We start from the raw sequence: 16067 nt of genomic DNA, 5'->3' as shown, positions 1-16067 counted from the left end.
CCTGGTCAGAGCCCTGACTCAGACCTAATTCTATCCCCTCCCATCCCTTCATGGGTGGGAGGGAGAGGCTCCCTTTTCTTCTCCTCTTACTCCATTCCTGGGAGTCACTGAACAGATCAGAACAGAACTCAATTTGGGAGGATGTCAGAATTGATCATCTTTGGGGAGTGTCTCTAACTCTGACTCATAGCAAGCCAGAGCCGGATACTGATAGGCCCATACACAGACAGGGTGTGTTCCAATCTGCCCCTCAGATTGACATCCTCAGAAGTTGCTAGGCCCACCCTTGAATACTGATACATCATTCAAGGCTGTAATACACACAGGCCTAAGGAAGGAATTAACCTTTCCACTGCCTGCACTAACAGGACTGACAGAGGTAAGGCCCAGGGAAAAGAAGTAGCTGCCGGAAGGCTAGGCTATACATTGTGACGACTCAGGAGATTCCTTCCTCTCCCTGTCCTTCTCTCCCATCTCCTGTTACTCCTTCCCACTCCTCTCCTTCATCTTCTACCTCTCTCCCCTTGCCGCAGCGCATTCCCCGCAGGTCTCGCATACTCACGCGCTCCCTTAGCCCCTGCTTTAATCCTCCCCGCTCCCTCTCCCCCGTGGTAGCTCCTTTACCTTCCCCTGTAGTGCCATCCGTCCCGTTGCCTCCTCCTCGCGTGATGCCCGTGGCGCGGCGTTCCGTGCGAGTGCATGCTCCTCTCTGCCTTTGCTGGCCATCGCGCGGGCACAGGCCTCGCATGCATTCCCCTCCTCTTGGCTCCGTCCCCCTCCTGTGGTCTTCCCCTGCTCCGTGCGGTCCGCGCCTGTGTTGCAACCTGTGCGTGCGCATCCCCAGCTTACAGGGGGCGCACGCACAGACTCTTCTTATCAGGTTCCCCCTGTCTCCGCCTCCCAAGCTGTTTAGGCCATTCCCCTGACTGCCCCTTCTGTCTCCTCCTCTTCTCTCCCTGATCTATCTCTAGCTTCTCCCACTTTTCTCTCTACTCCTCCCCTCTCAGTCATTGGTGCACCTTCCTTTATAATCCCTGTCTGTCCACCTCTTCCTCGCTCTGCATAGTTCCTGTTTCCCTGTGTGTACCTGACCTATGCTGTGCTACCTCTGTGCTCCTTTGATTACCTGCTCCTGTGTTACTTTGGATTTCCCTGGCTTTGACCCCTGCTTACCCTGGACTACTCTGCTCTCTGGTATCCCTCTGAACCCTGCTCCGCATACGACTCCGCTGACCTCTGGCTTCCTAAGACATGGCTTGCCCTCTGACGACTATACCCTCTGGATCCCTGAACATTGGCAAACGGACACGACTATTCTCACGGACATTCCCCAAGTGTTGCAAGTATACACTAACAACTCTTCCAACAGGCCCAGCAACGCTATACCACACTCCGAGCTTGCTCCCACTGCTGTGGGTGTGTGGTATCATACCGTTCCCACCTCAGTACTGGGGTCTAGCTTGGTCTGCGGGCATACAGGCGTGACATACATACATACATATATACACACACACAACACCCCAGCGATCTGACCGAGAAGTCTTTTCTGACTTCCGGTGTCTGCCGCTGCTACAGCGCGCTCCTCCCCGGCCGTCCTCCTGTGCTGCTTCTGCTCCGCTCACATTGTCCTCTTCTCCCACCGCCACCGTCTGCTTTCCTCTGCAGGCTGCCGTTCTCCTCTCCCTCCACTGCCCACTGTCGTACTCTGCCAGCTGATGTCCTCCTTATCTCCTCTGCCGCTGGCTGCTGTCCTCTTCTACTGCTCTCTGTCCTCTTCTCCGCTGTCCCGGTGGAAGGGGGCTGATTGAGGAGGAGGACCGAGGGAACAGAGCAGGATGGAGATACCCAGCACCGGGTTCGAGCAAATATATACACAATGGAAAGGAAGTGTGACAAATTTATATAAATGCAGTGAATAAATGCAACAAATACTGTAAAAAAGCTCATATGATAAAGTTCCCATAAGTGATTAAATAAAGGATATATATAGTGCTGTGACGGATCCGCAGCTTCTGGAGGGATGAACCACATCTACGATGGTCTATTTAGAAAAAAGAGGCACGTGCCACATAGCATAAATCTGTGTTGACATTTAATATCACATAGAAGGTACCAAAATTAGCACACTCACAAGTGTAGCAAGAACATGGGCATTTGAGAGAAATTCTCACAAAAATGGTGGTCATCGGTAGCAGTCTTCTATGGTCCCATACGGAGGGCTAGCATCCCACTCGGTGGTCCAGAGCCTCTCACTCAAAAAGCAGGTAAACGTAGACCCAAGCCGTCCAGGGAAAAATTATACAAAATGTAATAAAGTATCCAAGAAAATCGGAAACGATGATCGTTTGCCACTGATGGTGGAACAATTGTCTTGGAGCACAGCCACTCACGAAGGCGTGATGACGTAGCAGGCAGTCATCAGAGTCCCAACGTGTTTCAACACACGCAGTGTGACTTCGTCAGGGTAATGAAGTATTAAGTGTCTATTACATATATAGTAAATAGTAAATCCAACGTGTTTGAAACCTACAAATAGACAGTTGATTATGCTAAAATGTCTTGTGCAAGACTTTATTAGAATAGTGTGGCATCCGAAGATCCAGCTCCAAATTAGATCTTTGGGGAGATTCACTAATCTCTGTTATGGTTCAACCCACAGCGATCCTGCATTTACTGCCATTGACTTGAATGTTAGTTAACGTGGGATCTCCGTGCATTAACCCATAACGGAGGTTAGTAAATCTTCCCCTTAGTCCTTTAACACTATTTCTTCTGCAATGAAATGAGGTTAATAATATAACTATTAAAGGCTATATCAACATCGATCTATATCTGTCTGTCCCTTTCTAGTTAATTCATCTATTCTGTATGTAATAATATTTTCATGATCAGACCCTTTTCCTGGTAAAATATCTTATAAATAAATCATGGTCAGCCACATGATTATCATTGGTGAAGTGGTCTCTGACAAGAGAACACTTAAGATCTTCTGGCATCAGATCTTAGACCATATTGACGTCAACGGGCCATCTGCTTTATAACAAAATAATAATGTACCTGAATCATATAAATCCAAAAGGCAGAATACAGGATTAATTGCACTATAATACTTGGGAGTCATTTTTTTTAGCTGACTTAAAAGTAGGTGAGCAATGTAACAAAGCAGGATGTTAGGTTGTATAGGTAGAGGTATGTAGCCTCAGAAAGAGACTGTTGGGGATGCCATTTGTCCAGTGTCAGATTTCCCATGAGGCCCGTTAGGTATGGGCCTAAGGTGGAAAAATTTGGGGGCGGCAAAAATGTCCGCCCCCATTTGCATTAGCCACACTCTCGGCCTATCGGACCTAATGGGAATGGACTTACCTGTACCGGCCGCCTGTTTTGCCGTCCTGCTTCTCCTTCAAAATCGAGCGTCAAATTACGCCATGGCAACCATGACGTCACATTACCATGGTAATGCATCGCTGTGCAAAGTCACGTTGGTGATGTCCACAGCTTCATTTGATGCTGGATTCTGAAGGGGAAGCAGGGCGGCAGACAGGGGCAAGTGCCTATGGGCGGCGGATTTGGAAATCCGCCGCTGCATGTGTCTAGTATTGATCCGGACTGTCCTGTATTTGGACACTCTGTAAAGTAAAAAATTAGAGGTAATATTGAACATGTATGTATTTCCTCTCTGGACATAGTGACCTGACCGGCTTAGTGGGCCGCAGGATTTCCCCGAGCAGGGCTCTTGCTAGGGGGCTGGGCAGCTTCCTCCATCCTGATTGGCTGCTGCTGGGTAATGCAGCCAATCAGGATGCCAGAGCCTGGAGGTGGGGCCAAGTAGAGGAAACAGCATGGAGCAGCAAGAGGGATGTGTGTGTATGTGTGTGTCGAGCATGTCACAACTTTCACCATTATGTCCTGTATTTTTGGAGAAGACACCTGGCAACCCTAGTGATGCCACTTTATAGATCATTGGTGAGATTTCACCTAAAGTACAATGTGTTCAATTTTGGAGACCATGGGGTCTACTGTATGTACTAAGGTCAATTTGAATTTTATATGTGGGTCAAAATGTTAGTTCTAAATAGTAGTATTGGCCAGTGATGCCCTGTTCTGAGGATATTACTTCTTAATTAGTAAACATAAATTATTAGTATAACATTACTTAAAATAGCCATACTGCAAAAATAATGAATTTTGTTAACATGCATAATGAAACATCCGTGCTGCGTCAAGTACATTTTTGGTTGATATCAGGTAACTTAATTTTACATGGACAATATAAAACAGAATTTTTAGGGATTATGTCAGGTTCAACTTGGCGGATGATTTTGACGCACTGTCTTCTTTTTTTTGAAGCGCAGAAACATCCAGCAAATTGACTGCTTTATTCCGTCGATCCATCCTTCATTGGATAAGAGCTCTGTAGTATTTCTGAATTGTTAGAATACTTCTCTATGTGCTTTCAGAGTCTGTTCTGATCTGAGAAAGTTGTAGTTGGAAACATAGGGATGTGCCTATTTCCTGCTCCAAGACACCCTCTGCTTCTTCTACTGCCAACTGCAGCCTTTACTTTTCTTGTTCAAATAATTTCTTCACTTTTTCTAGCTCGTGAAGCTTCTCATTCCTTTCACTGACCTGGTCAGCGAAATCTGAAACTTCCTCTTTCAGACGTGTATTCTCTCTTTTCACAGTCTCTAAATGAATCAGGATCTTTACACAGCATCCTTCAAGTCACACACCTCTGCGCTGAGAGCGTACGGACCTCATGGCGTGAGAGTTCCAGCTCTATCATGAGACTGCAAACCGCTCTCAGAGCAGAGATCTCATAGTACTGTTTCCAGTCTGCAATCATTTTGTCAGACTTTCTCTGCTTCTCGTCCATGGCAGATACATTGGCGTTTGCCTGCTCCAGACTGGTCGCCACGTCCGCCAACCCACTATATACTGTATGAGAAACTTTGCCTTCTCCATAGACATACACTTAGTTTCCGGCCATAGTGCAGGTGCGCGACGGAGTGCAAGGAGGCACGCGTGCCTGCAGCCAGAGCAATCTGTTGACTCAGATTACTTGCGCGACGGGGAGGCGTGGCCGTGATGTCACCAGGCAGGTTCACCCTGTGGCTCTGGCCCAGCCCCTGCCTCTGAGAAGTGTCTGCCAGAATCATCAGGACAATGTTGGAATCTCCAGTCAATCTGGGCTCCTTTCTAACACACGCCTTCCGGGCATCCCAGGATCAACTTTAAATGTTCCTGCAACTTCCTCTGTAAGTTGAGAATTTCTTTTCTTTTTCTCTCTTCCTCTTTACCTTTGAAAACTCTGATGCATCAGTGGTCCTGGGCAAACACTCGTTAAAAGCTGGTGCATCCTTCCTGCAACCAGAACGCATTGCTTGTCTCGCTGCAAACAATATTCCTCTTGCTACTGATGCTGCTCTTTTCCTGGGGACACATTGGAGTCATCCGCCTACTCATCATCATCAGGCCTGAAGGGGCACTGTTCCATCTGACCAGGTTCTTTACAACATAAACACATCTGGTACTGCTCCCTTTCCGGAGCCACATAGGAATGCTCATTCCTGAAGGGACACTGTCTCGCATGGCCGGGCTCATTACATAATAAACATTCTATCCTCGATTCTCGCACTTTCAGGTGTATTCTTTGCACTGACCTCGGGAGGCGCTATTGCATTAATACTGTTCTGTATATGCAGTTGTTAATCATACAGGTGTGGCACACTTTACTTGCAGAGTTCATACCTCTCGCTCGTATGGGTCTTTACTCCTGCTGAGCAGCCATTTTTAAAACCCTTTTTTTGTTGCTTTTTTAAATCCACAGACCTTTTTGATGCTATGCCTTTTAGAGTGCCAAAATTCTCCACCAATTGTGACAACTCGGCCACTTTGCAGGATCTTTGTTCTCACATTAAAGGCAGGAAGCATAAGGATCTGTTAGCAGGTTTATTCTCAAAGGCATAAAACAATCAAACAAAATGCCTAGCTCCTCTCTGAGAGTGCTAACTAACACCGTTGTTAGTCCCTAACTACCGGTTTGAGGGCTAAGCCCCATACCAACTATAGTAAACACAGTCATATGCAGGAATTGTACCTGATGACTCCCAGCTTTCTCCTGGCTCGGGTAAGAGGGAAGAATCCAAGCCTTGTACCAGGGACATCCTTCTGGGCAGCTTGATTCCCTGTGTCTCACCTTGTTCACGGCTACAGAGCCCTGCAGCTCCCAGGTACACCCTTCCTGGGCAGTCAAAGTGGTGTAACATGACATCAGACAACATGGGCCATGACGTGTGAGAATTTAAACATGGCTGGGATACCGGCACCGCATAACGGGGCCTCTAACTCTGGAAGCAGGGGTTCCCCAGACCTGAAATGAATGTGGTACAGTTCCGGAGACCCCCTGCTACAATATGGTACTGTTATTAAAATAAAATAAAACCTGTGCGATCGCCTGTCAGAGTTAGTTATGCACTGTGCTGCGGAGTGTCCCCGATGCAAATTCAAAAGAATTTCCCGCAGAGGCTGGGCCATAAAAGAAAGATCCCATCTGTATGTATACTGTATGTGAGTGCGTGCGTGCGTGCATGCGTGCGTGTGACAAGATAGACGCACACCAGAAGTGAGTAATGATTAATATAATGTCAAACACAAGCAACGTGTAGCAAAGACTTAAAATTAATACTGTAAAAGAGAGCTCTACACTACAATCCAGTTGGCATATGTCCATACAGTAGATGGAATACAGCAAGAACCTGGTGCACCGGGTCCCCGAACCAATAACTCGCAACTCTGGGTAGGCAGGAGCTTGAGAGTGTCAGAACGCAGTGACATGGTGACATGACACGCTATGACAAAATCGCAACACGTTTCGCACGTACCGGTACAACGTGCTTCATCAGGGCTTCATGTGTAAATAAAGCAGCATTGCAAGTTAGAGAGGTAAAGCGGGAAAATGGATATAGTATCTTATGAAAGTTTGAAGAGTACTGTATCTGTATATATATACTCTACACTTACCACAGAGCCTTCTTCCAACAGATTTTTTTTTTTTTTTTTTTTTACAATTTTGCTGCCAGAAGGGTCCACTATGCAGTGTGTTACTGCCACCTCTGGGTGAGAACTATATACATTTAGCAAAAATGCAGAGCCTTGCCTAAAATTATTTGACCCTCTGGCTCACTGCAGTAACAAACTGAGGACTACTTCCTTACAGTAGAGGTTTTTTTTAGATATCAGTCTTTTAAGGATCTCAGAGGGCAGTTGTGTCAGAAGTAAGAGTGTCCCAATGACACTGTCAACTAAGAAGAGGCTGCAGACCAGAAATGGGCAAACATTTTTTTTTAGGTGTGCCAATAAATGCCACATATTTTTGGCAGGACAAAGTCTGGCCTGCTGCACCCCCTCCCTGAATTTTACCTTGGGGGATGGTGGGAGGCTTCCGATCCCGTGACGGAGGGGAGCTATGGTTGGGCCCAAGGGGAGCTATAGTTGGGCCCGCATCTGGGCGGCCCAACTTCCAGCGCCAGCTAGTTGTGGGGATGGTACGAGAGCGCCCGCAGTGCACAGAAGCCTAAGCAGCTGGGGGAGCTCCCATCCCCCCACGCAAGATATTCGAAATGGTGTTGCGTGCCACCTTGTGGCCTGCAGAACACGGGTTGGCCACCCCTGCTATAGACTCTTGAATGTTCTTGTTGCTTTACATTGCAGTCAATTTAATTTCAGGTAAAGACTATATACATACAGTGCTGCTTTAATATATGAAACAAAGGCCTTACAGTTTAGCATTTATTATATGCATTTGGCTGAGTATTTGAACTTGAACATATTGCACTTATTAAGCGAGACTTTAAATGGTTTGCATTATAAATACATAACTAAATGTGATTGTCTCATAAGGTCACTAAAGAGTATTTGTATACATTTTAATAAGGCTCTAACATATTTAATATAATCCCATTCCATTAGAATGGTGGTAAAAGATCATTAGACACAGAAACAGTGAGGAGTTCAAACATATTGTATGGACGAAATTGTAAAGGAAACTTAAAATGACTCGTGTCACCAATATTTTTCATGTGTGTTGCAGCTGTGACCCTTGGACCACTAGTAGGCCGGCCTGTCGACATTGTGTTCTTTGTGGATGGTTCAGAGAGAACAGGTAGGGATAATTTTGTGCAAGTTCTACAATTTATACAGCACATATCGCAGGAACTTAAACTGGCCACACATGACAAGGACTCGAAAGGTGCCAGGATTGCTGTAATTCACTACGGAGGGGAAAACCAGCAAAATGTGCTTTTGGATTTCACATACAACCTCGCTAGCTTTCAGACTTTGCCTTCGAAAGCGGTTTACTATGAATCATCATCCCACATTGGTACTGCTATTCTTTATGCAGTTAAGAATCTGGTGCAAAACCGAGCAGGAGCATTTAAAGGCACGAGACAGGATGCAGAAGTTTCCTTCGTTTTCGTAACGGATGGCATGAACAATAACAAGAATGTTGTGATGGGTCTGGAGTCCGTTCGAGCCAACAATATTGTTACTTGCGCCATCGCAGTCGGATCTAATGTACATTCTGAAAAGTTGACTCAACTGACACTGAAAGATAGAGCATCATTGTTTGAGCTTAAGCAGTATAGCCAGCTATTTGCCACTCAGTTTGTTAGAAACTTTGTGCAGTGGTTGGGATGAAAACTGATGTAAATAAACATAAGAGAAACCTCAAACAGTGATAGAAATATTCCACTGAGTGTGCACAATTGATATATCATTTAATTACAAACAGATCTAGATAAAACAGTGCAAAACATGATTGAAGACCTTTAAAAGTAGCAAATAGGAGAGGGATAAGGAAACAATGTATATATCCTTAAGTATGTTATAATCATGTGATGTCGGAGAGAGATGCAGTCACTGTTGTTTCAGAAATAATTCACCACTAACAAACCTACAGTAAGCACCGAGTACCAGATAATGTCATGGGTATCATACCCATGTGGTGTGAAACATAACATTGCTCAGTACATCGTCCCAAGTAGGAAAACAGTAGTGGTAATAAAAATAATAATCATAATAATAATAATCATAATAAAGAGAATATATGCAAAAAGAAAAATCTAAAAGTCCAAAATGTGCAAGTCATTAAGTAAAATCAGGGCCACCAACGGCTTCCCCGGAGCCCAGAACTAGCATTTAAACTGGGGGCCCCACTCAGTGGCCTTTGCGAGGCCCCCCCACTTTCTCACCTCCTTGCTCTCTCACCAACTATTTCCTCCCTTCCTTCATTACTCTGCCCCTCCCTTTTCCCACTCAAACACTGTCCCCCCCTCTATCACTCAATGCCCCACCTCTCACTCAATCCCACACTAGCCACACATACACATGGCCGCAGACAGCTTTCCTGGGGCCTAGGCCAAAAGTTTTCACTGGGGCCCCCATCCACATGTCGGTGGACTTGAGAGAATCCACTTCCCACCCCCCCCCCCTTACACTCCCCCATCACACTTCCCTTCCCCCCTCCCTTTCGTACACCCCCACCTGTCACCCTGTCCATTATTATAACCCCCTCCCCAATATATACAAACACACACCCAATAGGCCCTCTCCCCAAATAGACACACAATAAGCCCCCCACACACAATATATACAGAACCACAATAAGCCCCTCCCTAAATACAACCACACATGCCCCCCTTCCCAAATACACACATACACAATATGCCCCCTCCCCAAACACGCACAATAAGCCCCCCATCCCAAACAAACACAATAAGCCCCCCATCCCAAACAAACACAATAAGCCCCCATCCCAAACACAGACACACCCACAATAAGGCCCCCTCCCCAAACACAGACACACACAATATGCCTTCACTCCTAAACACAGACACACAATATACCCCCCTTCCCAAACACACACACACACACACAGTAAGCCCCTCCCTAAATACAACCACACATGCCCCCCTTCCCAAATACACACATACACAATAAGCCCCCTCCCCAAACACACACACACACACACACACACACAATAAGCCCCCCATCCCAAACAAACACAATAAGCCCCCCATCCCAAACACAGAGACACCCACAATAAGCCCCCCTCCCCAAACACACACACACAATATGCCCCCTCCCCAAACACACACAATATGCCCCCCTCCCCAAACACACACAATATGCCCCCCTCTCCAAACACAGAAACACACAATATGCCCCCCTCCTAAACACAGAAACACACAATATGCCCCCCTCCTAAACACAGACACACAATAATGCCGCCTCCCCAAACACACACAAACCTACAAAATCAAAAAAGGGTCAACGTAGTACACACATACCCTAAAGTCCACTGAGAAGTCCCCACTCTGGAACAGACAAATGGATATACCAGAAATTGTCTCAAGGTTTAAATTCAGCATCGAGGACATTATTCTGAGGAATCTCAAACTGCATTGTCGCCACTATTGAGGTGCATCTTCCGGCTGCGTCTTGGACTTGTGATGCTGAATTTACCTCTTGGCCTATTTGCTACTTTTAAATGTATTTATTTTTATGCACTGTTTTGTCTAGATGTATTTGTAATCAATAAGTTAAACAGCCATTTTGTATTATCCATAGTGTCCATGTTTGGAAGATTTCTTGCCCTGTTTTGGGGGTGTCTCCTTTGTTTATATCTTCATTGGAGCATCTCTGTATTCTGTATACTGATATACTATTTATAAAGGTGTATTTGGAGGGAGTTTTACTTGAGATAATATTGGATGTGGTGTCTTCAAATATACAGTACACACACACACACATACACAGACACACACAGACACACACACACACACCTTATAGAATGTAATTGATGCCATTAAGCAAAGGTGCACAAACTGGGGGGGAGAAAGATTTTCCAGGCCTGCGCTCTTCCCCAAGACATTTAAATTAAATGCGGGGGGATCGCGTGAGGTCTCTATGTCCCTTACATTCGGCGACGCGGCGTCAAATAACGCTGCGGGGTCACGTGACATGACGCCGAAGACAAGGTAACGGGGTTGGCGCGAGTAGTGGGGGGAGAGCAGGCAGAGGGGCACAGGCTGAAAAGTTTGCGCACCCCTGCCATAAGGATCCAAAGAGAATAATCATGTGGTACATTTTGCTTTCAGATGGGATAGTTTGTATGCGTGTTTATAATGTATAACTAGGTGTTACACCATTTGTGTAGACTGCACTGAGTGACTAATTGGGGGTTATTCATTAAAGTGTGATAAACCACATCACTATAGCGCTTAAAGAGCAGTCAATGGAGGTTATTCATTAAAGTGCTACTACAGTGTATGTTAGAAGACACCATTTATTAATTGCATAATTATGTTCACCAAGTGATGACTCAGTATCTAGATTAGATCAGTTTCCATATGCCACTCTATAATGCGTGTGTTACATTGAGTAGATGTCCCGATCATTTTCTTTAATCTAGTAAACTTTATTGAAATGCAATTTATTCTTATTTACTTTCTACCTTCTAGAAGGATAACAAACTTTCCATTCTGTAACCATCATTGACCTACAGTAGTACAGCAGTGGTAGGCAACATAATATACCCCCCAAAAGGGACGCCCATTACATGTACAGTACAGTATAGTGCACATCAAAAACAAAGTGGAGGATACAGGGAGGTGTATACTCCAAGAGAAATCACTGAGTTATACACCACCCACAGTAAAACATAGCATTTAATACATTGATTAAAACATATCACTGTAGTAGAGTCTGAACATGAATGAAAAAATAAATGATAGTGGGATGGGGGGGGGCGGGGGGAAGGGTGAGTAGATACCAATCACTTAAGGCTCAAAATCAATGAAGAACCGAAAGAGAATCACCTAAATATGTGTGCACAGTATATGCTCCCTACCTAGTGTGGTACAGTGATACAGGCGTGCTAACAGAAAGACTGAATAATAAAATGCATGCAATGAGTATCTCTGGTATGAATGACTCTGCACGCTTAAAAAGCTGTAAGGCTAAGGTCCCGCTGGTGGCTGCTGCACGCGCTCCTGGTGGCGTGTGCACAGAGCTAGACCGCGATCTGCAGGCAGAGTTCTCAGGTGCGGGGTGTGTGGCCAAAATGGGGCAGGTGGGAGTGGCCATGACGGCTTTTATGTTAAAAAAGAGTAAATGAAGTCCCCCACTGCTCGCTTCCCCCTTCCCCGAAATGAAAAACCTGAAAATGCTGTACGAGGAGCCGTGGAAAAGCCCACTGATTCAGAGGTCACCGGGCTCAAGAAGCTGAAGAGGAGGATTCAAAGTGGACGGTGGTGGGAGGGGCAGGAGCAGGAGCAAACCGCCTCTCTGATTGGCTCCCTGGCGCACCATGTGAAGCGTCGCCGCACGGGAACACAATCCTGTTGTAGCTCCTGCTGGCTGATGCGTCACAGCACACAGTGAGCCAGGAAGCGAGGGGGCAGTGGGGACAACTACGAAGGAGGTAAGGGGCTGGTGAGAGGCGCGCGCACCGCCGGCTGTACTGGGGACCTAGCCTAAACTGGTAAGCGTTAGCAGCAAGTGGATCAAGGTAATCAAGCCAATATATGGCTACAACAGTGGCAGTATATAGACATGAAGCACCATATCAATTTAAATGGTTTGCTACAGAATAGGCAAAAGGCTACCCGCATGTGGAGGTAACATGAAGCTATAGTAACAATGTACATACATGTCGCACCATATCACTTTAAATGGTAAGCTACGGAGTAAATAGAACAGATGCCAGCACTAGGAGCAGCTGGGTAGCTGTAGCCAGGGCCACCGTCAGCTTTCATGGGGCATAGGACTAGTTTCCACCGGGACCCCCAAGTAAGCAGCCTTGCAAGCACCCCTCTTACACTCCCCCCATTATATTTCTCTCCCCCTTCTCACACCACCATCCCCCATGTATCTCCCCCTCCCTGTCTTACACACCCTCTTCCCCCTCTCATATACACCCTCTCCCCTTCCTTACTTTTACTTGAAGTGATTAGAAATATGTAAAGAAGCCAATTACACTGAAACGTTTATTAGATTTACACTGGGAACTAGTGATTACAATGGTCATTAGGTAGCTCAGAGAGTGGGAAGAATCTTCAATTCACACTAGCAACATCTCCCCTCCCTCTGCACTGGGGAGAAAGGGGGAGCGGGATAGTGGCGTGGTAAGAGGTTGAGGGCCAAAAGTGAAGCCCTGAGGCTGCCTGTTACTCACCAATGTCATACAGCATACAGGCATACCCCGGTTTAAGGACACTCACTTTAAGCACACTCGCGAGTAAGTACATCTCGCTCAATAGTCAAACAGCAGCTCACGCATGCGTATGTCAGCACGTCCTGAACAGCAATACCGGCTCCCTACCTGTACCGAAGCTGTGCGCAAGCGGGGAGACTATAGAGCCTGTTACACATGCGTTATTTACATCAGTTATGCACGTATATGACGATTGCAGTACAGTACATGCATCAATAAGTGGGAAAAAGGTACTGCTTCACTTTAAGTACATTTTCAATTTACATACATGCTCCGGTCCCATTGCGTACGTTAATGCGGGGTATGTCTGTATAGGATTCCTCCTGGTGGAAAAAATTGATAGTTTCTTTTTTTAAAGATCCTTTTATAGAGAAAAACACTTAACATTCCAGCGGGATTTCTACTTTCCCATGTTCCATTAGTGTCGGTAACATGTATGATTGTATTGACAGTGTCTATCTCTGTACTGGAATAAAAATAATACAAAACTCTCTGAAGAGTAATTTCTCAAAAATGAAGGAATCTTGTCCCTTGCCCTTTATTAACAAAACTGACAGACTTTAGAGGAGTAATTACACTGGCGACACACTTTATTCGAGCTCGGCTAGTCCCACGAATTCGGGTATACCCGGGTGTATTGAGGTTTGTGACTGTTTTCTGCCCGAGTGCATTGAGGTATTTTCCAGGCAGGGATTGAAGCATTTTATTCCCGCTGGCTGCAATACTGCACAGTATATATATATATACTGCATTACAATTCATGAATTTATGCCATCTGGTAGACACGCGAAGCATTGCAGCCTATTAAATTCTAATCATTATCATTTAACAGATCAGCCGCCCGTCAGCCAGGCATGAACCCAGGCTGGGAAGGCAAACGCAACGGGGCTTGTCAGAGGTGAGGAGCGGCGCATTCCAGGTATCTGCCAGGTACATACTGGGTATTTGCTCGAATAAAGTGTGTCGGTGCAGTAGATGTTCAGGAAGTTTGGATATTTTACGTGGAAATAAAATGGTGCACAGACTCATTTTCGCTTCTTCACACAGACAAAAACCAGTAATTGAAGGTAAATATAGTGTAACCCAGTTAAAAAGAAGCATTCCTACTAATCTAAATGGTTTCATTTCAGGGGCAGTGTAAACATGTCATCAGCCTATACAGTATATAAAGTGGCTGTTTACTATTGGTGACCTTTGTGTTGAAAGAGAAGCTGAAGCGTAACATTTTATTTTAGGGGTGCTACCTAAGCTATCACTTGACATCTACACATAAAAAAATGAGCATGCCAATTACTTCTAATTATGTGCAACTTAGGAAAAATATGCTGAACAAAGTTAAGATGTCTTAAATGATACTGTGATCTCCTTTTTTGAGGTTGATTTTCTTTTACAAAATCTCGGCTGTTTGTGGATGCACAAACTTCACTTGTGGTTCTTTGTGCAGGCAGAAGGGGAGTTATCTACAATTTATAATGATGATCACATTATTATTTAAGTTGCGATTTGCTTAAATATGGCACAAATCTGTGGTTTATTTATAGTCTGTCTCAGGTACAACGATGAGAAAAAAACGATTGAAAAAAATATATGGGGGACTGTGACGGGGAGGAAAGGGTTAATACCTGATTTGCCATGCATTACTGTTGTTGCCCTGTCCCCGCCATTTTTATTCCCCATTTGCAGGCCATTCCCTGTCTACGAGGGTAAAAGACAAGATGCATTGCTTGCCATTCCCTCTAACCGACACATGATGGCAGATCTTAAATGTAAGGCAGGAGGTATTTTTTTGTAAGTCCAAGCAGGAATTCCGTGGACATCCAGCTGTGATATGGGTGAATGAGCTGGTGCTATTTTTATGACCAAGCCTCAGAGGGCTGTAGTTATTTTTATGACGGAGCCTCTAAAGGCTCTCACAGATTTAGAGTCCCCCTGTCTAAAAGAGTGTCAATTATGAAAAGACCCAGAGACCCATAATGTATACAATACTGGCATACTGATGCACAGCAGATGTCAGGCTAGTGACACCTCTGAGTCAGAAACCAGACACAGTGGCCCCAAGTTATGGATGTAGCCCAGGTATGCTAAGTGGGATGGACGTCAACCTGACCCATGCGCCCTGCCCACCGGACAGCCCTTTTGACCGGTCTTATGAACTGTATGAACTGTGGGTAACTTGGCTATTTGTTTTTTTATGTTCCCACAAGGGGATTGGGTCCACATGTTAAAGATAGCTTTTTGGCAGTCTATAACTGTGGCTCCCCCAGGTATCCCCAGTGTGATTCCTGAATTTTAATCCATGATGTAAAGATGCAAGACTTTTCCAGCACAGCAGCAACCAGTCCAGGAGTGAAGGAGTTAATAACCACATAACCACAGGACTTTTAAAACCAAGGCTGCATTTCTTGCGCTTGCAAGCAGAGGACAATTTCTTTTGTTTCAAAGGACAATTTCTTTCATTCCCTTATTCCAATGTTGTTTTCAAGTGTATTCTGCAGATGTCATGTGTTTGTCAATTAAGGAAATAAATCACAATTTATTTTGCAACTTGTTCTGTTCAATCAAGTACTCAGAAATATAAATGTGTTGATAAAAGTTGGTGTCATCGTGACAGGGACAAACTCAAATATATAAAAAGGTGACACTGCATGCTCATTTGCATATCATTTCCCAGAATCCCTGGCAGCAGTGTATGCTAAGAGATAATAGGGAAAAGCAGGGCTGCAGACCTGTCTGAGACATGTGAATGTGCTCACTCGTGATATATTTATTAACTGTGCAAATATATAAAACA

The 16067-nt window shown here is 45.2% G+C and overlaps 1 protein-coding gene across 1 annotated transcript in view; it reads left to right on the top strand.

Annotated features, from left to right (window-relative positions):
• The window catches only part of LOC142487230 (collagen alpha-2(VI) chain-like), a 119459-nt gene extending 107657 nt beyond the window's left edge, over positions 1-11802 (top strand). Inside the window, exon 29 of the mRNA XM_075586133.1 lies at positions 8090-11802. Within this exon, the coding sequence (XP_075442248.1) occupies positions 8090-8697 (608 nt within the window). The 3' untranslated portion in view covers positions 8698-11802. The remainder of the gene's footprint in view (positions 1-8089) is intronic.
• Positions 11803-16067: the final 4265 nt, after the last annotated feature.

Source organism: Ascaphus truei, chromosome 2 (assembly GCF_040206685.1).
Source record: "Ascaphus truei isolate aAscTru1 chromosome 2, aAscTru1.hap1, whole genome shotgun sequence".
NCBI classification, from domain to species: domain Eukaryota; kingdom Metazoa; phylum Chordata; class Amphibia; order Anura; family Ascaphidae; genus Ascaphus; species Ascaphus truei.
The sequence above is the reverse complement of the archived record's forward strand: the minus strand, read 5'-3'. Positions and strand labels throughout refer to the sequence as shown.